This window comes from Podarcis melisellensis, assembly GCF_964234715.1.
Source record: "Podarcis melisellensis genome assembly, chromosome: 1".
NCBI lineage: Eukaryota > Metazoa > Chordata > Lepidosauria > Squamata > Lacertidae > Podarcis > Podarcis melisellensis.
The window spans coordinates 104,445,503-104,468,388 of NC_138528.1; the positions used below are offsets into that span (position 1 = coordinate 104,445,503).

The 22,886-nt window shown below is 43.8% G+C and overlaps 2 protein-coding genes across 4 annotated transcripts in view; both read right to left on the minus strand.

Moving 5' to 3' along the window:
• ACVR1C (activin A receptor type 1C) overlaps nucleotides 1–3,310 on the minus strand; it is a 42,634-nt gene extending 39,324 nt beyond the window's left edge. The window contains exon 1 of one of the 2 annotated variants that reach the window (XM_081929682.1): nucleotides 3,080–3,310. In XM_081929682.1, coding sequence (XP_081785808.1) covers nucleotides 3,080–3,155 — 76 coding nt within the window. In that variant the 5' untranslated portion in view covers nucleotides 3,156–3,310. The remainder of the gene's footprint in view (nucleotides 1–3,079) is intronic. The other variant, XM_081929684.1, reaches the window with a different exon arrangement.
• Nucleotides 3,311–10,675: 7,365 nt separating this feature from the next.
• ACVR1 (activin A receptor type 1) overlaps nucleotides 10,676–22,886 on the minus strand; it is a 70,587-nt gene continuing 58,376 nt past the window's right edge. For both annotated transcript variants that reach the window (XM_081929194.1, XM_081929195.1), the window contains exons 8-10: nucleotides 22,684–22,881; nucleotides 14,397–14,527; nucleotides 10,676–13,315 (exon numbers count right to left, since the gene is read on the minus strand). In XM_081929194.1, coding sequence (XP_081785320.1) covers nucleotides 13,181–13,315; nucleotides 14,397–14,527; nucleotides 22,684–22,881 — 464 coding nt within the window. In that variant the 3' untranslated portion in view covers nucleotides 10,676–13,180. The remainder of the gene's footprint in view (nucleotides 13,316–14,396; nucleotides 14,528–22,683; nucleotides 22,882–22,886) is intronic.

Genomic DNA, 22,886 nt, shown 5'->3' on the forward strand with positions numbered 1-22,886 from the left:
ACAGATTATAGAATTCCACATTTTCAGCATAGAATGTGGGTTACCTTGGCACAAACATGTTCCATATATTTAGAACATATTACATCTAGCTCTGCTGCCACTAGAATTCCAAGTTCATGCAAATATGTTCTTATGGAAAAATCTTCTTGAGAGAACTCAGGTTTAGACATGGAAGCAATCGGGTCCACCTCACCACCTCTCCTGTTTTTTCCTGATTGCACCCCACTGCTCTTCATTTCATGCAAATTCCCCAAAGAGCTGAAGTGCCTCTTCTCTTTGCTATATTCATTTGTACGGAAAGCAAAGTCAAGAAAGCATTTGTTGTGTTCATTTGCAGGAAACAGACCTGAGCAAGACACATACTACCCTATACAACAACATGCACCAGAGTGACTTAGGGCAGCAAAATAGCTTAGAGAGGGTTCAGCAACTGTGTAAATGCAATTAATCATAGAATTGGAGAGTTGGAAGGGACCCTGAGGACCATCTAGTCCAACCCCCTGCAATACAGGAATAGGCAGCTGTCCCATACGGGGATCGAAACTGCAACTTTGGTGATATAAGGACCCTGGTCTAACCAACTGAGTTATCCAAGCTCTGTGCTAATGGGCATACTGTTTTGTACAAAGGAAAGCCTGGGCTATGGAGGTAGTATGGGAAGTTTAATTCTATCTTGTCTCCTGGTCCTTGGGCGCGAGAGAATAGCCCCTGCTATTTGCATTTCCAAAAATGGTGCCTCCATTTGCACCAATGGGAGCTTTCCTCTGAAATGCAAACAGTAGTTTTGGAGGTTTGATTTTTGCTAGGACTGCCAGGCTCGCTCCCATTTACATAAAATCTGTGAGCATTAATTGCATTCACACCCTTTATGTATCACCCATCTCAAACTCAAACCCATTGTCCTCAGTCTGTTTTTCCCAAGTGGTTCTCCTCCCACAACTCTGATACAGCAGCCCCTATCCAACAAACATCTCCTCTGCATATTATCCCAGAACATTACTCCCATAGCATTCTGTTAAAAAACAAAATACCAGCTCCCCATAATCCTGAAAACCTGCCACATGCTGTATTTCCTCCTAACTGTCATGCATGCAATGCACCCAAAACTGCCAGAGACACAACCTCCGCTCTCCAAACCTGTCCTTTCCCCACATCCCTCGGAGCCCATCTTTCTCACCTAAGGCAATATTTCCCCCAAAGCACTCTCTGTCTCTCTCCAACCAATTACAGCACCATTTGCTCGCTGTGCACCAAAGATGTGGCTTAGATACTGAACTGGTGCCTAATACGAGAGGACTGCCTCTATGCCTGCCTGCCTGCCTGCCTGCCTGCCCACCCATTCTTTCCAACACAGTGGATATCACAACTAACTTAAGATGATTCCCCCCCACCCTTTGGGAGTATTTTGAGAACATACTAAGAAGAAGAACACTGATGGAACCCTACACACAAAAGCAGATTTTTGTGGGTTTAAGAGGGGGGAAGCATGCATTTGAATCAGAGTTCTAGACACCACTTTGGGATGTCTCATAGAGCGAGAGAGAAAATAACTGGACCATATCAGTTTAATTTGAAACAAGTTTCAACCTGAAATTCTAACCCCACTTACCTGTGAGTAAGCCTCACTGAAATCACTGACTTCTGAGTAGACATGTATAGGATTGCAGGGTTACACTTTTTTCTTCCATGTTAGAAGTTCAGAGCAAGCATACACTCATAGCTGTCAACCTTCCCTTTTCTTTGCAGGAAATTCCCTTATTTCAGTGCCGTTTCCCGCTGCTATCCCAGATTGTTAGATATCCCATAGACTGTCTCCGGAACAGGTGAGGCTGCTGATCCCTTATTTTCAACTCTGAAAGTTGACAGCTATGCTGGTGATCCCTTATTTTCGAGGCTGCTGATCCCTTATTTTCAAATCTGAAAGTTGACAGCTATGCATACAGCATAGTCACTTGATGCAGCAAGTTAAGATATACTAGAAACCATTCGGTGGTCAGGGAGTACCAACTCAAAATGCAAGGGATTTAATTGCAAGTCTTTAGAAAACCCAGTTCATTCCCAGTCTATAAATATACTCCTATTCCTCAGTTGACATGAAGGAAACTGGTGCAATAGCAAACGGTCCCATGCTCTATGTGCAAGTGCAGCAAAAGTTGCATAAATAAAGGAAACACGAAGTTGTGAAGGTATGAATCCAGGGGCCCTGCCCCCAAGCATGTTTCAACCCCAGGGTTAAACCTTGAATCCCATGAAGTAATACTTCTGAGGAATGTGTAGAACGCCCTTCGCCCTAAGTAACAACCAAGTGCTCCCTCTACATCTATAACCAGGGAGGAAAAACCTCTGGGTCTAGGAGGGGATTGTAACTTCTGACAGAATAGATCCCAGAGCCATTTAAATCAGTCAGCTGGGTTTGTAAACATAAAAGAGACGCTCTGTTATTTATATATATATATATATACAGTTCTCTGCCGTCAACTCTAACCGGCCTTTGCCCTCAGAATCGTAGCCGCCACCCAAAAGGTTTTATATTAAGCCGAGTTCAGGAGGATCAAACCTGGAGCCGCTCTCCAATGACTGATCTTATGTGACTCTCCTCCAACCCCATTCACGGCGCTTTATTCCTTTCCCTTCCTTTTAGAAAAGAATACTTGAAAACAAACAAACACCCTTTGAGTATATTTGCATGAGATTTAACACCCAAACCGTTCTTTGGCAACAGAGCCATTCAAGCAGTTTTTCATTCTAGTCACATTTCTTTCCCTTACGCAGGAGATTTAATCACCTAAATCGCTCTTTTGCAACACAGCCATTTCATCCTAGGACCTAGTCAATAGTTGTTGTTTTTTTAAGTACGTGTAAGGGGACCAAAGGGATGGGGGCGAATGCCTCTGGGCACGTGCAGAGAGCATGGGAGACGCGTCCATGCGCACAGACCGAGTGGGCAGAGTTTCCTGGGAGAAAAGCCACAAACACACACAAAAGTTTCCAAGGCAGACCCGCCCCGCCACAGGTCCCAGGCGAAGAAGAAACAGGTATCCCGACCCCCCCCCCCACACACACACCTCCTTTTCCTTACCTGTGCAGAGAGAGGCGCAGGCTACCAGGACGAGCGCCAAGGCGCCCAGCCCGGAGCGGGACGCCGGAGGTCGCATGGCAGCACATGGGAGAGGCGCTGGCGGGAGGAAGAGCGGCCGGAGTGGAGCGAGCCGAGCGGCGGCAGGACACGCGCGCAGCCCCGCTAGGGCGGGCTTCCCGCGGCTGCCCTCTCCCCTCCCCTGGTCGACGCTCCCGGCAGGGCAGGCTGCGAGCAGCGACTGTCAGCTGTGGGGGGAGCGGCAGCGGCGCCTGGGGTGGGGTTTGCAGCTTCGCCCTCCTCCGGCTCCGCCCGGCCCGGACACACCCCTTGGGTCCCTGTTTACAGGGCAGAGGGGGTTTGCCCCGCGGGAGAGAGAGCCGAGGGCCGACGCCTCTCCAACGGTGTGGCTCCAAACTTCGGGCCTCTGTCCGTGGAGCGCGAGGCATTCTCTGCAGACGACGGTGCCCGGTCGGGGTTTCGCGCGGGAAACTTCCGAGGCCTCATCTCAGGTGGCTCCTCTTCAGGTAGCACACGAGTCACCCGAGACTGCCGCTGGCCCTTTGTTGCCCTGCGCGCGCGCGCGCTCACCTGTACGCACTCTTCTAATTCCAAGGGTGGAAGGCAGTGTTAACGTGCGTTGGCCATTATATTTAATTATCTGCAGGTGATTCGCACACATTGTCTTTCGTTTACCGGCAGGTCACGTTTTTTCCTGATAACTCAAAAAGCGCAGTAATGTTTTAGTACCCAGGAAAAAGCTTTCCCCCCAGGAATGCGTTCCATGGGATGGCGATGCGTTACAGGCAGCAATTGTTTGTTTTGAGTATGATTTCATTGCATCTTTTTTTTCGTAATACAATAAGAGAAAAGAAACTATTCTGAATAAAAAATAAAGACAGATAAACATGCCATAGTAAAAAATACAGTGGTACCTCAGGTTAAGAACTTAATTTGTTCTGGAGGTCTGTTCTTAACCTGAAGCACCACTTTAGCTAATGGGGCTGCGCAATTTCTGTTCTCATCCTGAAGCAAAGTTCTTAACCCGAGGTACTATTTCTGGGTTAGCGGATTCTGTAACCTGAAGCGTATGTAACCCGAGGTACCACTCTAAATTAATAAAACACTGATACGAAGCCTTGATTTTTAAGATTATTTAAATGCAAATGTAGAATTAGAGCACTCAAAACAGTTCCAGGTGTCTTTAAAAACACCACAAACATTTCAAGCATTGGTTCATTCATTTAACATTTTTTCTACACAAATCAAAGGCACCCATTCTGGTGTGTGTGGGTGTGTGTAGTAGTGGTTAGAGTATCAGAATTGAGACCAGTTTCAACACACTGAAATAGAAATGGAGCACAGGTTGTCATTGTGTATCAGAGCTATTTCTCATATCCTTTCAGCTGTATCTGTGTAACTGGCAAATATTTACAGTGGTGCTTTGGGTTACAAACACTTTGGGTTACAAACACTTCGGGTCATAGGCGCCGACTCCATGGGGCTTGAGGGGGCCCGAGCCCCCTCAAAAATTCGTTTGGGGGGGCTCCGCCCCCCCAATAATCTCCGGCGCCCCTCCAGCAGAGCGCCATCGCCGCCCCTCCCCCAGCCCAAAATGCACAGGGAGGGGCGGGCTGCATGCCTCCTGCCCTCCCTCCCGAGCAAAAGCTCCACCCAATTTCCTTTGGAGCTGATTAATAGGCGCAGCACGCTCTCCCCTATTCGCTCACGAGGAGGCGGCGCCACTTTATTTGCATATTCATGAGCTTATTTATTATTCATGAGCTTTCCCGGGCCCCCCCAATATTTTTTATAAGTCCGCGTCCCTGCTTCGGGTTACAAACTCTGCTAACCCAGAAGTAGTTAACTTGGGTTGCGAATGGTTTCGGGTTAAGAACGGACTTCCGGAACAAATTAAGTTCATAAACAGAGGTACCACTATACTTGGAACTATGAAATCCTGAATTAAAGTGACCAAGTGGAACTTGTGTGATGAGATAAACAGACACAAGTAAATAAGGAGAAACCCCACCATGTTTCCTGGGTTGCTACAAATATCTTTAACCTAAGTGGTTAGTCTGTTGGATGAGGACCCAGGAGATGGGTTTAAATCCTCAGAATTTAAATCGCCCAGAGTTTCACTATTCATATGTAGGTTAGCAACTAAAAAAAATAACACAGGAAAACTGTAAGGTTAGAGTTCCATTTTTTTTCTACCTTGTTAAAGTTAAGCCTGACCCTTACCATTACCGTGAATTGTTCTCATTTCATCTGTGCAGTCCAAAAGTGAGAGCAGTAATTGTCAGGGTAGCAGAATTAAAATCTGTGTCACCGTTCAGTCCTCTTACCCACCCACCCTCTTACGTCTTTGACTCTTGCATCCTTCCAAGAATGGCCTCTGTGGTTGCTTACATGCAGTAGCAGAAGGTTGAACTCATCAGCTAGAGAATTAAACTTGGATGCCAGAGTTCGTGACACAAAAGCAGCACTATGTTCATCGCTGTGGGCTACCACTGGCTTCTGCCCCAGGGGGAAAATAACGTGCGTCCTTCTTATATTCAGTTCTTGAGACTGGTAGTTGCCTTCAAAATCTCCTTAAAAGTACAAATTGGAGACACTGTGTTTGCATAGCAAATGCAGACGCACTAGCATTGTTTAGCAAACTGCTGATCCTCCCTAGAAGCTCATTGGCTGTTCCCTCCAAGGTCTCAGTGGCTTTCAAATAGTGAAAAGTATACTCAAGCCATTTTCTACCAGGTGTAAAACCCAAGAAATCAAGTTGTTCTGACGTTTTTGTGTGTTTGTGGAACCAAGCACCCATTCCCTATAAACATCAAGCATGTAAAATGAACACAAGGACAATGAAACCCTCTCATATTCCTTGCTAGGACTTGCCGATCAGAAGGTCGGCGGTTGAATCCCCGCAACGGGGTGAACTCCCATTGCTCGGTCCCTGCTCCTGCCAACCTAGCAGTTTGAAAGCACGTCAAAGTGCAAGTAGGCGGGAAGGTAAATGGAGTTTCTGTGCGCTGCTTTGGTTCGCCAGAAGCGGCTTAGTCATGGTGGCCACATGACCTGGAGGCTGTACGCCGGCTCCCTCGGCCAATAAAGCGAGATGAGTGCCGCAACCCCAGAGTCACGACTGGACCTAATGGTCAGGGGTCCCTTTACCTTAGTTGACCTTAGTTGATTTACATTTTGATGTATTTTTAATCTTTGTTGGAAGCCGCCCAGAGTGGCTGGGGAAACCCAGCCAGATGGACGGGGTACAAATAAATTATTATTTACAACCTATGCCCTTTTAAAATGTGTTTTTGGGTGGTGGCGGGGGGGGGATTGGGTTGTTGTTTTTATTTTTATTATGTATTTTGTGGTTTTATATCTTGATTTTATTCTGAGACCCCTGGTTATAGGGCGGTATATAAACTCAATAAATAAATAATAAGCACTCTTGGCCACAGAAACCACTTGTGACTCCAGTGACAAGTTGGAATCCAGGTATGCTCCCAGCCTCTGAACCTACAGGGGAGAGCACCCCCTCCAGGGCAACACAGGAACCACCCACCCACAGCACTTCTTTCCGATCAGGATTCAGCTTTAGTATATAAAAAGGAACCTCTTCCAAAAGATGAATGTACAACTATGAATAGGTAAATATTCACTCACTAAAGCTATTATATATATTATAATAAATCTTTGAAATTAAGGCAGAATATAAATATTTTAAGGGACATGGGTGGCGCTGTGGGTTAAACCACAGAGCCAAGGACTTGCCGATCAGAAGGTCGGCAGTTCGAATCCCCGTAACAGGGTGAGCTCCCATTGCTCGGTCCCTGCTCCTGCCAACCCAGCAGTTCAAAAGCACGTCAAACTGCAAGTAGATAAATAGGTACCACTCCAGTGGGAAGGTAAACGGCGTTTCCATGCGCTGCTCTGGTTCGCCAAAAGCAGCTTAGTCATGCTGGCCACATGACCCGGAAGTTGTACGCCGGCTCCCTTGGCCAGTAAAGCGAGATGAGCACCACAACCCCAGAGTCGCCCACGACTGGACCTAATGGTCAGGGGCCCCTTTACCTTTATATAAATATTTTAAATACATTGCACCAGACTGAAACAAGGTATCTTTAGAATATTGAGCACTTTTCCACATTGAAATGAACTGCTGGGAACTTTTAAAGTAAATACTTCAAATTCAGCTGAATAAAAATGGTACCACTGAACATCTAGTCTGAATGATATATACTGTAGAAGGGACAAAGGGACATAGCGGAGAATCTGCTTGGCTTGGAGACGATTCCAGGTTCAATTCCCAAGGGCATCTCCAGGTAAGGGCTGGCAATGTCCCATCTGAAACTCTGCAAAGCCACTGCCAGTCAAAGGGGACAACTCTGAGATAGATGGACTGATTCTGTATAAGGCAGCCTCCTATGTTCTTATATAAACAAACAATGGCCATTTCACACCTTCAGCTGAGGAAAAGCCATGGTCCACAGGAAGCTACATACTGTCATGTTTCCGTGTATAATACCTCCAATCCAGCGTTGACCACAGTCACACTTTTAGGTGCATGCTGACAATGTCTAAGGTTGTAACACTTTTTAAAAAATGCAACACTCTCGGAATTATTGCAAAATGGAAAATTTGGTCAACAATAAACAAACACTTCACACTACCCCCATTGCATTAAAGAGCTAGGAATCCATAACTACCATCCATTTGAAGCATTCATCTCAATTCCCAGAAGATGCTCCTGCACTGCTGTGCAACTCAAAAGAGGCGTCCTTAAAATGCTGCCTCCTCATTGGCTGCTTGCAATCTTCTCTTTATGAAAACTTCTCTCCAAGATTTACAGCTCTGCCTATCTGCTCCAGCTTGCTTGGGGAATAAACCTTGGACTCTGGAGCCTAGAACGATTGTTTGACTGGCATCTTGAAAATAATGGTCTATTGATTTCCCCTATGAGACACATTACTTATCAGTGTATTTGTTTTGGAAAGTTTCTGGTGGCCAGCTCATTTTCTGCAAGCGTGCTTTCCCCATGCGTGGTGATTGGGGAAAGGGGTTTTGCAAGTGCCAGTGCACAGAAGAGCCATGAGCAGAATGAACAGAGAAACAAGAAGAGACATAAAGCTTGAACACAAAGCAGTGCACATCAGTGGAAAGGCTATATCACCTACTACAGCTAAGAAAAGACAATTGCTGGGAATATAAGTTGGACCACAGGCACCATATAACCTGGGGCATGACCCTCCAGAAGATCAACTACAACTCTCATCAGCCCTCCAGCCAGCATGGCCAATGTTCAGGAACTATGAACATCTGGAGAACCACATGTTCCTGAAATAAACCTTTATGAGAATGTGATAATACGTTTACCACATATAGTACTTTCATCAGCTTATTTAACATCTAGTGGTTGAGACCCACAATGCAATGGCTGCCCCAGTTAATACAAGTGACTCCATTTAACAAGTTTTCTTTTCTTTTTTTAAGGGAGATTAATTATTTTGTCACTTGTGAACAGCACTTTCAGCTGCAGGAACTGAAAGTTGAAAACAATCAATCATCTTTAGAAATAAAAACAGGCTTGCATAATTAGGAAACAAGGGTAAATATAGGCCCCATCAGCATTATGCTATGCAAGGGACACGGGTGGCACTGTGGGTTAAACCACAGAGCCTAGGACTTGCCGATCAGAAAGTTCGAATCCCCGTGACGGGGTGAGCGTCCGTTGCTCGGTCCCTGCTCCTGCCAACCTAGCAGTTCAAAAGCAGTTCAAAGTGCAAGTAGATAAATAGGTACTGCTCCGGCGGGAAGGTAAACGGTGTTTCCGTGCACTGCTGCGGTTCGCCAGAAGTGGCTTACTCATGCTGGCTACATGACCCGGAAGCCGTACACCGGCTCCGTCAGCCAATAAAGCGAGATGAGTGCCACAACCCCAGAGTTGGCCACGACTGGACCTAATGGTCAGGGTTCCCTTAACCTTACAGCATTATGCAGTTAAAGCAGTATTATGCCTCCCCCACCCCGAAGAATATTGGGAACTGTAGTTTCTTAAGGGTGCTGAAAGTTAAGAGGCACCAATTCCCCTCCCATAGCTACAATTCTCAGTGTGGCTTAACAGTCAATTCCACTTCCCAAGGAATTCCAAAAATTGTAGGTCTGTAAGAGGGATTTCCTGAAAAGTTGCAAGGTCACTTTATCACTGTTATATCAATTGATTTAAAGTAACCTAAATTGAACAGTGCTACGACCACACATTACTGATAAAAAATACTGTACAGCAGGAGTTCAAGCCACCAAGTTAACAAAGTTTTTTTTTTTTAAAAAAAGCCATACATTTTAACACCAGGTTTAAATGAATGCAACATTACACTTGTCTTCCCTCTTCCACTCCTGCTCATCAAAATTAGCGTGGCCACCTGCCTATTTTTATTCAAATGTCCAATACTATGGAACCAAGCAATTCAATATTTGCAGGGAGGGGGAGCTTTAAAGCTATCAATGTGTCAAATGCAAGCTACAGAGGTTTCAGAATTAGCTAGCCAAGTTGGTTTGCTTCTTCTTTTTCTTAAAAAAAGCCCCCCAAACTCAGTGCTTTAATCTGTATACATTGAACAATAATATTTTCCCTCCCTTTCACTGGACCTCAAGTTCTATTTTTAAATCTATTTTGCAATATGAGCAATTGCAATATCCATCTAGAGTAACCAATATGAAGGGGGGAAACTGCTCTACTCTGCCAGTCAAAAGGCAATTTCTACCCAACCACTGTCATTTTGCAAGTTTTGAACATTGTACTCTGGCAGACTTTGCTTGTTGACAGCTTATCCATTTGTGATCCCAACACTTTTCCAGTTTATTCCATGTATTCTTGCCACTGACAACATTTTACCTGAATGCACACATTTCTCAACGTATTTTCAGAAGCATTTCATCTTGAAATACACATTTTTTAAGAATACATATTGTTATTGATTTTTTGAGTGGAGAACTTTATTGCAAAATTCAGAGAAGTGTGAAATCCAAAGGATAACCACATTCCAGTATGTACATTAGCCCAGGAAGCGCAGATCAGATCTGTTCACATTGGAATTCAAAGAAATTGAATTTCTCAAGCATCAATTAGAACTTCACTCTCCCAAGGAATTGTACACACCCTTAGCTGACATGCTTGTTCCTGTGGTGTAGGGTATCAAATAATCATGGTGTAAGTGCACTGCATAAAGAAGAATGAGTGCTGAATTTGGTTTTTTTAAAGGAAACATTTTTGATAAGGGATAGAAGGAACTGCTAGCCTAGCCCATCATAGGATTACCAGAATCAGGGTTTAATGCAGAATTTATGTCCACACACATTTTATTATTGCTGCAATCGTAAGAGGGCAATTGAGCCTCCTCTAAACAGATGCAATTTTATCTCCTCCAACACAGTCCTGCTGTGCTTGTACTATTCCTTGACGCTTCCCATGTTTCTACCATGCACTAGCAATCCCGCAAACACTTGACTTGCCACTAACAAGCAGGAGATATTGTACTACTAAGCAAGCAAACTTGAACCAGTAGTACAGATGTGCCAGAACACCCACAATTCATTAAAAAAAATGTTTAATATCACTTTTCTCGATAAAGGCTTTCATACTGTTAAAAGAGGACCTCATCGTTAAGAAGACATTCACAAATTAGGTTATTTCAAATTAACCATACAAATGGTAGAAGAACTAGAAGTTTGCTTTTTAAATATAGATAGGCAGTCTGGCCCACCCACCAACACATGGAAAAGTTCACTCTGATTAACCAGACAGGAGGAGATTTTTTTCTCTCCTCCTCCACCCGCCCCCAGTTTCCTTATCATCATTTATTTATTTTTAGTAGGATGAAACTTTTTGTGGCAAGCCATCATTCTCCAAGCAAATACCAAACTTCACTGCAACACCTGGAAACCTTAGGGACAAATGCATCCAAACACAGACTCTTCTCAGCATTTCTTCGCAACGTGTGAACAGATCATATTATCAATTCAGTTTCCAGCACAGCAAATCATGGCACACCTAACCCCGTCTCAGAAGAGGGGCCATGGTTTGCAGCCAGTGTTAGACATGCTCAGAGTAGACCCGCTGAAACTAAGAGCATGACTGAGTTCCATCAAGTTGAATGGCTCCAATGGAAACAACCCCATATCCTCCCGCCCCCTGTATTCAGTGACAGGCGCAGCAGTGTTCCATGGAGCAAAGGCGCACAAATCAAAGCTCTTACAATGCTTCTCCCGAAATAGCTTTCGGGAAGACAATCTGAAGGAGAACGGGGGAAATGGAAGCGACAACAGGGCCCTGTCTCGCTTGGAACAAAGTCCATTCAGCTTGTTTCCTAAGCTTGAGGCATCGTGCTGGTTTAACGGTTGTTAGGACAGCCACTTACATTCAGCATCCATCGTTTTCACTATGAGGGCTCCACAGGGAGAACAGCTACACAGTTATAAGGCAAGGCACTCAGATCAAAACTCTTTACTCAGGAAACTCAAGATTATTATTTTAAAAAAACAAAAAACACCATGGTCAGAACAGCATGATCTGATTTGTTCATACATCATCACACAATAATTTGTGTCCTTGCGAGGTCATTGCTCCAGCACAGACCCCACCTCCCCAACAACAACTGCCCGGCATCCCAACATCAGCATCACCTTTATGAAGCATCTCTCTGGTGTTTTTCAGTGGCGTTCTGTCCTACACCACCAGTTTGTTGACACTGCTTCTGACTTGCAGAAACAGCAAAGGCAGGGAGAAGATAATCAGTGGATATACGCTGGTGATGCAAAACTTTACCTCGAACCACAAGAGGCACTAACAGAACGAGGGGACATTTTCTTTCCATTTGACTTGAAAATATTCTATGTCATTTATACAAATAACTGCTAAATACAAAAAAAGGAAGTAAAATTTAAAAAATAGCTTTCTCCCCACCCCAGTAGAGTTCATATGCACATTACGTATATAGCTTAGAAGAAGAAAAATGCACTTTCCCATAATACGATCCATGGCCTACCATTCTGCCATTTTCTTCTGCTGCTCCCCTTTCTCTAGGATCAATAAGGTACTAGATGTGGCATCATTTGGATAATGGCTTTATATTTAAGAGAGATATATATATCTATATAATATTTATATATAAATGTTCCGCTTATTTTGAACTGAAAAATATATGTTACAGACCACACGCATATAAAATGTGAAGCACTTTAAAAAAGGTGATTAAAGTGTATAACTGATAATACGGGGGGGGGGCAGGGAGAAGGACCATTTCAGGTTATACGGTGTTAAACCTCCCCCCCCAAAAAAAAATACATCTGTAAGAAATAAATGATAGAAGCCACATAAAAATAAGCTTTTAACTATTCGCACTTTCCTCAGTATTTTAAAACTGTTAAGTGCACTAATAATAAATAAAAGTTCGCAGTTTCCATATAAACAATAATTCCTAGCGTCCAGCATTATTGTAAACGGTACACATATGTAAAATGCAGCTTTAAAATAATAATAAAAAGAGTCAGTTACAAGTTCAATTTCCCAAATTGGATTTCCCATTATTATTATTTTTTAAAAAAAACATATCAATGAGTACAGGGCCAATCATATTTTTGGCAAGTCATGTCTTTCAAATTAAACCGTAACAGTGCAAGTAAGGAATGCAAGGAATCCCTAGTGCAATAAAGAGAAGCGCAGGCAATATTGCTGATTCGAATTGACCACTTCCACTTGGGAGCGAGACAAGGAGACACTTTCCTTTTTCTTTCTTTTCATGAAATAATAATAAAAAAGCCATGGTTTTAATGCCCCAGTTTTGTCTTAGGACTTCTCTTCTTTCCTTTTCCTTCCATAGGCCACCATAGATTCAGCATTAAGTTTTTACAGATTGGCCATTTGTAAAATACCATGGACAGTCACCGATTAAGGCTCACATGGGTCTATTTCCTTTTCAATGGCTGGTTAGGTAAACAACTCTGCCTCTGTTTGAAGCCACTTGTGGCTGGATTCTAGAGTTCATCAAGCCATTCTTCCATGCTGGACACAAGCCATGATGTCCTGTCAGCATCAGGTGTTGGTTATCAACAGTCAGCTTTGAGCTTATCTAAGGAATTGTCGATTTTGGTCAAAGTCTTTTTAATACGCAGTGCTGTTAATCTGGCTGATGGATTGTGGTACCAGCATTCTTTCATCAACTTGGCAAGGGAAGTTAACGTCTGAAAAGGAAAGGTAGATGGGTGTTCAGATCAGATCAAGTTTTGAAACGCTGTCCATGCAAATCTCAGTAGACTTCAAGAATCATTTCAGACACCACACCAAGCTGTAGTCCAAAGGTGGGGAACAACCAGTCCTGGGTCATTCTTGGCCTGCCAACGCGTCCAAATGAACATGCAAAGCAGTTTTCTGCAAACCATACCGACCAACCAGGTGACGTGAGTGATGATGTCAGCTGATGGGCTAGAGGGCATGATTAATCTTGCATAGCTGGAAATGCCTGTTCCCAGCAGGAAATAGGCTCTTACATGCAAGGCAGCAAGACTCAACCCCAGGGCATAAGCAAACTCCGGCCCTCCAGATGTTTGGGACTACAATTCCCATCATCCCTGACCATTGGTCCTGTTAGCTAGGGATGATGGGAATTGTAGTCCTAGGCATCTGGAGGACCGGAGTTTGCCTATGCCTGGACTAGGACATGAGACACCAGGGTTCAGATAACTTAGCTGTGTGCACTATTGTTTTCCTGCTGTAGCAGGTAAGGGGAGAGGGGAGGCAAAGCTTTGACCAGTAGGCGGGCCAGCCCACCTGTCATTCTTGTGTCATACTGACATTGTCTGAGTAGCAGATGAGGACTCCCACACACCTGTCAAACATCACCTACAAGGCCAAAAAGGTTCCCACCCCCTTCTGTAGTCATTGAAGCTTAACAATGATTTGGCATCACTGTTATGTAGAGTTAGCCCCCACCCCACCCTGAGAAAAATAATAGCTGTTCTCAGGGCAAGGATTAATTTTTGTGACCATGCACCCCATGTCCCTTAAGAGTATACCCATTCTTAAGGGCACATACATTGCCTTTTAGGAATACACAAATGTTCTTCAACCTTGAGTTCTTAGATGTTATTGGACTACAACAGCCATCATGCCTGACCTCTGGCTAAGCTGACTGGAGATGATGGGAGTTGTAGCCCAATCACATATGGATCCCCAATGTTTAGGAACACAACAGCAGATGTCGTTTTGTTTTTTAATGGATGATCTATAAGAAATATGGCAGGATGTGATGGGCTGGGCACTTACAGGATCTGAAAACCATCTGTTGGGAATGTTTGGCCTCTGCTGATCCACACAGACCACTTTCCTCATGTCTTCAAAGCTGGGATCATTAGGCACTACGTCATAAAATGGAGGTTTGTAGTCTTCGACAATACCTAAGGCCAAAACACAACATAGATCCTGTAGTTGCATCGATACGTTTCAGAATCTTCATTAGCAAGACAAAGTTCAGTGCATTATTACATAGCACGGAGCCTTAGCCAAAGCTAAGTCCTTGTGACATCTCACCGATATTATGAAATGAATTTCTAATAGCACAATACAATCAAGACATTAATCAGCCAGTTCTCCCTGTGGGTTAGAATGCAGTTCCTTACTCTGCAAAGAAAAACATATGTACAGAAGGCAAATACAGTCACAAACAAGGCTGCAGAGTCTTGGTAAATAATCTGGAGACAAAGAGGAGGTGGGGGGAGAAAGAACACAAGAACTCAAGATTCCAGTACAGTACACATATGCTCCTAAATCCACACTAGACACACACGGCCTGTGGAGAGTCAGAATGGGATGGGGCAGTCATTTAGAAAACAATAGAATGAACCCCAGTTCTATGCCAGGCATCAGGCGTCCCTAGAAACCTGTTTAAAACCATCTTCCAAGTATCAAGATGAGTTTCATTGGTATGCTGGCAGCAAATACAAGATTTATTTTGCACTGTGTGATTTAACCATAAAATTAAACCAGGGTATCTTGGATACTACTTGGGAAACAAAAATAAAATGCCTACCTACAGTATTCCATTTTAAAAGCACCTTAGTCATTTTGAACCTCCTATGAGTAAGTCATTGTATGTCATACTATTAAGGAAAGAGGGGAAAAACTTGGCGATTAATCCAGGAAGGAATTCAGAAATGTCCCTTTGAGTGATATTTTGGTCCATCTACATTTAAGAAAACAGGCTAGACATGCAGACAGACAGACATACTTTTAAAAAAAATTACTACTTTGTTTATTTGCTTCCAGGGATCCTTTGAAAGAAAGGACAGGATTGAGATTTACTATAGGGGGGAAATCAGTAACAACAGAGAAGAAATTAGCACATTGGATCATTCATTATATACTCTATATTGACACCTATTTGTTAACACAGTTCAGCAATAACGATTTGTGCATGTGTTAGGATTTCTTTTGTCTGTTTATAACTTGATGCTGAAAGTTTTTGCCACTGAAAGAACATTCATTTGTATGTGGGGAAGGGGGGCACAAAGCTTTATTTCCCAATAAAACCTGGACATCTGGCAAATCTAGACTCACAAGGTTCTACCTGAGAATCAGAAAAAGTAGTAGAGGGAATGCTGATTAATATGATGATTTATATGCTGCCCGTCTGACTGAGTTGCCCCAGCCAATCTGCGCAGCTCCCAACAGAATATTAAAAACACAATGAAACACCAAATATTAAAAACATCAAACATTAAAAACTTGCCCGAACAGGTTAATGCGTTCTTGCCCACCAAGACAACAAAATGACCTTCACACCCGTAACATCAGATGCTGTTGTAAATACACTTGACACTAATGCATAGAAATTTTCTTTTACGGTTAACCAAGTCTGCATTAATTCCTTCTAAATGCCTCTTCCTTCGCCAGCCTTTTGTATCTACTGCCTTACTGAAGAGTCCTTTGGGGACAATGGCTCGTCTATCATTTTTGACAAGTCCACAGGATAGGATAGGCAATACATGTAAATAAAATCCCCAAGAGTAGGGACCTGGCAAGAGCTGGTGGTGACCCCTGGTGTCCCCACCAGCAACTCCACCCAGCATTGCAGTGCACATACAACATGAGCAACGTTTCTGCCAGGTCAGTGAGGCCACGTGTATCTATGCCAACACTCATATTCAGCTGCCAGCTGCACTAAGGCGCAAGGTTCATGGCATTTTTCTCTCCTTTTCACCAACTTCCCTTGCCCCTTAGGTTCACCTACGTATGCCAAATCCGCAGCCAAGAGAAGCCTCTCTTCCTGCTTCTGACTTGTTTATATAATAATAATAATTTTATTATTTACACCCCGCCAATCTATCTGGGTTGCAACACTTCTGACAGAAAATTGTAGAAATCTAGAAGGTACTCTAGATGGAGGGCACAAGGAGAAGGGGACGGCAGAGGACAAGATGGTTGGCTAGTGTTCTCAAAGCTACCAGCATGAGTTTGCCCAAACTGCGGGAGGCAGTGGAAGACAGAAGTGCCTGGCGTGCTCTGGTCCATGGGGTCACGAAGAGTCGGACACGACTAAACGACTAAACAACAACAGAAGGTACTCTCTTTAAAGCCTAGTGGTGATGTTCAGAAATTATTTCTGCATTTAATTTAGCTCATAAAAATCCTTACGTATTTATTTTAACTTCAATTGGCCACACATTAATCCCATTCTTGTGCATTCATGCTGGCATCTAAACTAATCCGCTTCTAGCTGTCCTTCCTTTCTCCTGATCAGAAAGACCTCCTAGTAGTGGTATTTTACCAGAGGGAGAAAAGGTACCCCTTTGCAAAGATGAGAAAATATGCCTGATTTTGCTAGTACGAGTGCTGACGACTGCTGAACAGATCACCAATTAATATGTTCCACAATGACTATCAAGATTATACCTCGATGCAGGCTTCAAGGAAGGAAACCAAGGCACAAAATGAACACTCAAACCCTTCAAGATCCTATTAAGCGAGATTGCTTCCAAACGACTCTTAAGGACCATCTATCTGCTTTCAGAGTTCCCTGACAACATCGAGGAACAGTGGACCAAGCTAAGAACATCCATTATTGCAGCCTGTGAACAAACTATTAGATACCAAACCAAGAAACACCAGGACAGGTTTGATGAGAATGACAGTGAGATTGAACGCATTATTGACAAGAAAAGGAAGGCCTTTCAGATCTGGCAAAGAGATAGAAACTGTGCCACTAAGAATATAACTTATGCCAGCGCTAAGGCTGAGGTTCAAAGAAGAACCAGAGAACTAAAGAACACTTGGAGGATTAAAAAAAAAGCTCAAGTAATCCAGCATTTAGCTGACACTCATGATGCACAGTGTTTCTTTAAAGCCACAATGACCATCTATGAGACAATAAATCATGGCATATGCCTCCTACACTCAAGAGATGGTACCACACTTCTAAATGATAAAGAAGCTATTGCACTGTGCTGGAAAGAACATTGCCATCATCTCCTTAACCACAACTCCCCTGTAGCTGCTGAGGTCCCCTCACAAATTCCACAAAAACAAATTGGAGATGAGCTTGCAGAATCTCCAAATCTGGGAGAGTTGTGTACTGCTATTAACCAAATGAGAAACAACAAAGCCAGCGAATCTGATGGGATACCTCAAAGTGGGCAAAACTGAACTTACACAACTTCACAAGGTCATCGAAAAATATGGGAGAGAGAGGGGAGATCCCAGCAGACTTTAGAGATGCCAAAATTATCGTTCTCTCTATGGCCTTCAACACTGTAAATCATAATGACCTGTGGACTGTCCTTCTGAAAATCGGCTGCCCAGATAAAGTTGTGAACATCATTTGGCTCTATTTATCATTTTCATTGCCATGATCCTACATTTTGTTGAAGGGAAACTCCCCACGGGAGTGGAAATCATACATCGAACAGATGGAAAGCTCTTTAATCTGAGTAGGCTGAAAGCAAAGAGTAAGATTACCATAACTTCCGTCACAGAGCTTCAGTATGCTGGTGACAACGTAGTGTGTGCACACTCAGAGGATGACCTCCAAACCATCCTAAATATCTTCGCAGAAGCTAATGAAAAGCTTGGCCTTTCGCTCAGCATCCAAAAAACCAAAGTGCTGCACCAACAAGCACAAAACAACCCCTCTGCAGCAACACAAATCCAACTAAATGGTGTAATGTTGGAAAGCGTCAATCACTTCTCCTACCTGGGCAATTATCTTTCCACAAGGACCGACATTGATGACAAAATCCAGTACTGCCTGAGCTCGACAAGTGCAGCTTTCTCCCAACTGAAGTGCAGTGTGTTTGAGGACTGGGACATTCATAGGGATACCAAAATGCTTGTTTACAAAGCTATTGTACTATCCACCTTACTGTATGCTTGTGAAACATGGACCACTTATAAACACCATCTCCAACTCCTCGAAAGATTCCATCTCCGAAAATTTTAATATATCACGTGGGAAGACAGGCGAACTAATGCCAGTGTACTGGAAGAAGCAAAGTTCACCAGTGTAGAATCAATTATTCTTCAACATCAACTTCGTTGGACTGATCACGTTGTTCAGATGCCTAATTATCATCTTCCAAAGCAACTTCTCTATTCCAAACTTAAAAATGGAAAGCGTAATGCTGGTGGTCAACAAAAGAGGTTTAAAGACTCTCTTAAGGCAAATCTTTTAAAATGCAGTATTAAAGGTAAAGGGACCCCTGACCAGTCGTGACCGACTCTGGGGTTGCGGCACTCATCTCGCTTTATTGGCCGAGGGGGCCGATGTACAGCTTCCGGGTCATGTGGCCAGCATGACTAAGCCGCTCCTGGCGAACCAGAGCAGCACACGGAAACGTCGTTTACCTTCCCGCCAGAGTGGTACCTATTTATCTACTTGCACTTTGATGTGCTTTTGAACTGCTAGGTTGGCAGCAGCAGGGACCAGACAATGGGAGCTCACCCCATCGCAGGGATTCAAACCGCTGACCTTCCGATTGGCAGGTCCTAGGCTCTGTGGTTTAACCCACAGCACCACCCGCGTCCCAAATGTAGTATAAACACTGGAAATTGGGAAACATTGGCCTGCGAGCACTCTAGTTGGAGGATAGCCGTTACCAAAGGTGTCATGGGCTTTGAAGATGCTCGAAACCTATGTCCCCACTGTGGAGGGACGTGCTGATCCAGAACTGGCCTCCACAGTCACTTACGGACTCACTGTGAAGACTGTGTTCATGAAAGACAATCTTACTCAGTTACGAGTGATCACTAAAGAAGAAGGAAGTGGCTTGGCAGGCAGATAAGGCCCATCAGACATGGGTTCACTATCCCCGCTAACAGAGACTTGCATTTATACAACTGAATATTCCTATGCATATTTTAAGGTTTCTTGTTTACTGTATTACAGTAGAAGAAGCTGTTTGGCTTTTACTCCAATGTGGGGTTTTTTTGGTGTGTGTTTTTAAAAAATACAATTAACAAAGCCAAAGTTTTAAGGCTCCTATGGGGCTGATTCTGGCACCAGACCTACTGAAGAAAGTCACCATAACCTCTGATCTACACTGTCATAACACTGTCATAATGAACCCTGCCATAGTTTCCTTCTATTCAACCAGAATAAAATGGATTATTTTTAAAGAGAAATGTCTTTGAACTAATGAAATATAATCCATAAAACCAGTAATAAACAGAGAACTTAATGCTCAACAATTCTAACCTGTGTTGCAGGAGATGAGAGGAAATGCACCCTCATCTCATCCTCAATTCTAGTCCTGGTATGCTTAGACAGCGAGAAGGAACAAGAGGAGCTGACCCCTGGACTAAAAAGGCAGCAGCAGTCTGAGTGCCTCTTCTGAAGTTTCCAAAATCATGGTGGAAATTCTGGTTTGGTTTTGCTTTTAATAGATTGTTGTCTGTCACTTCCTCCCTGTCAGCAGTGTCCGCACCTCCAAGATGCCACAAATTGTTTCAGGGGTTCTTGATTCATTTGGATCCAATGCACACCCTAACTCAGGCATAGGCAAACTCGGCCCTCCAGATGTTTTGGGACTACAACTCCCATCATGCCTAGCTAACATGACCAGCGTCAGGGATGATGGGAGTTGTAGTCCCAAAACATCTGGAGGGCTGAGTTTGCCTATGCCTGCCCTAACTTCACCATGTTTCTGAGAAATCACTCGGAAACTTGAGAGTTCTGTATAGATAAACAATAGGTGATACAGTGTTTCTTTGATTTTGTTAAGCACAAAAGAAGACTGGTCATTTAACGGTTCTAGGAGGACCCATACCAATGTGAAATGCCCCCTTGTTCATTTCACACAACAGGTTCTGGCAGCAACTTCCAGGTGAATTTTGTCCTAGGTTCCACTCAATCCCTACTCACTCGCCTTTCCGTGGGGGGAAAAATGAACCTTTTAAAGCCAAGGTGCTATTAAGGAACATGCAAAATGATGACTGGCTATACGTGACTACCATCAACCTTATGGCTACTTTTCTGGAAGCAAAGTATGGTCTGTCTGTCTGGAAGCAAAGTATGGTATGCTCTGAAGGTCACCACCTTTCTGAAGATATGTAAGTCAGTTCATTGCCCGGATAGGAGACCACTTGGGAAACAAATGTATGTTCCATAATGGAAGAAAGGTGGGATATGAATGTAAGAATAAACAATGGCCATCCAAGATTGACAGGTACTGTGTCAGCCACATATTCTCCATGTGTTCCTCCCAGCTCACCAGGCTTGCTGCGCTGAGGCTTCCATTACCTCTTGAATGTCATGAGCTGCCCTGTATACCTTTGTTCTCCTTCCTCCATAAAAGCAAGGAAAGTGCAAGTTGAAAACAGGTACCATCTTCAGTGACAAATGGGGCTGCCTTGAGTTGGGAAGCCTACTCTTTTGACTGGCAGAGGAGCATCTGGGTGGAAAACCACTGGTGTGCTTGTACAGACACAGGACAGAACATGAAACTAAGCGACTGAATGCGAAACAAACTGTACTGATTCCTGCATGTCTTGTAGTATTTCCAAAGAAATGAGGAGAAACTGACCTATCACACACTTAAAAAACAGCAACTCTTGTTAGGAGAGAGAACGATCCCATTTTCAGCTCCACAATACTTGGCTGCTACTTTAAAATAGGGGGAGGAAACTCACTCCTGCGGGCCAAATCCAGCCCTCCAAGCCTCTCTGATCAGCCCTCAAAACTCCACCGAAGCCATTCCCTTTCCCGAGGTCACTCTACTCACAAGATTTGCTCGGTGCTCTCCTTGAGTGCTTTTGTCCCTGGCAAGAACTGTGATCGTGGCTCTTTCTTGCCTTGATAAGAGGATGGGGAGGTGCAAGTGTAAAGAGGCCTCTGACTTTTCTGTAGCTGGAATGTGCCCAGCAGTACAAAGGAAGAATCACAGCCATTGCCTCTGGCATGTGGCTCCCAGGTTTACAACCCTCCAAGGGTTCCAAGAGCTAAGAAAGGTGATCACTGAAAGCTTATTACACACATCCGCAAAACAAAATGTCTGCCAATAAGCATCTAAGAATGATCCACGTACTACTTTTGAACTTTCCAATAGGGTGCTACTCCAGTTGGTCTTAAAAATGTATTCTCACTTCTACCGATGCCCTAGGGTTCAGTACACTGTTTCTTTAAACAGCTTTACTTCAAAGAACTCCTGTGCCATATAGATAATTGAGATTGTACATACACATTGTTTAAAATGCCACTGACCCAGTACTAGTGCTGATGCTACCAAAAAAAGAGAGAAAAAGCTGATGCTACCAAAAAGAAAAGAAAAGAGGAGTCTTCTCCATGGCAAATCCATCTCCATTATTTGGCTGTCAGGCCATGCCTCAGTAGGAGGGCAAAGCAGTCCTCCTTAAGCCATGTTGCTGTGGGGATGAATTCTCCCTGCCACAGGCATGGGATTCCATGAAATCCCCCAGGGGGATTTCCTTGCCTTACTTAGAACTTTAGCAGTGAAATATTAATTATCAAGGAAAGTGTTTACCGACTGGGGCTGGTGAGAGATGTAGTCCAAAACATCTGGAGGAGTACCAGTTTTCCCCCTTACAGAACTTGCTGCCCACCTCCTGATCATTTAAGATACGCCTCGATGTGGTCCCATGTTTAAGTTTCAGCTATATAAACTGAATGAATGAATGAATGCTTAAACAGAGATGTTGCAAAGGCAAGTGGGGTAATTTGAACAGCTTTGACCCACTGTCATAAGCTGAGAAATCTGTTGTGATCTATGAGTTTCTTTATACCGCCTCACTTTTTTTTAATGCAGTTGGCGGCGAACGTAATAAAGAACATTGGAATTTGACTTGGAATTCATAAAGTACCTACTTTCACACACGCACACAATTTGAAATAGTATATGGGGCAGGGTGGGGGGCGAGAGGCATGTCAAGAAAAGTGGCAGCCCAAATCCTGCGAACTAGGTAGGAGTTCAGTGCAATTTAAGGCGCAAATACCAGGAGAGAAAACTTGAAACCACTTACTACTAAGGAAGATACAAGAGATGTCTTTCACCTTTAGTGGCCAGTGGATGAATGCAACTAATTCTAGAAAGGAACAGATACTCACCATTGCTCACCATACGCCTGGCTACTTCCCAAAGGACCAGTCCAAATGCCCAGATATCAACCCGTTTGTAAGAGTCAAAGCAGTCCACTTGGATGGTTTCATCTAAGACTTCTGGCGCCATGTAGCGCTTGGTACCCACACGGGGGTTGTTTCCTACATCCAACTGATTGGTGCTTTGGGAGTGCATGACTGCGAGGCCTGTA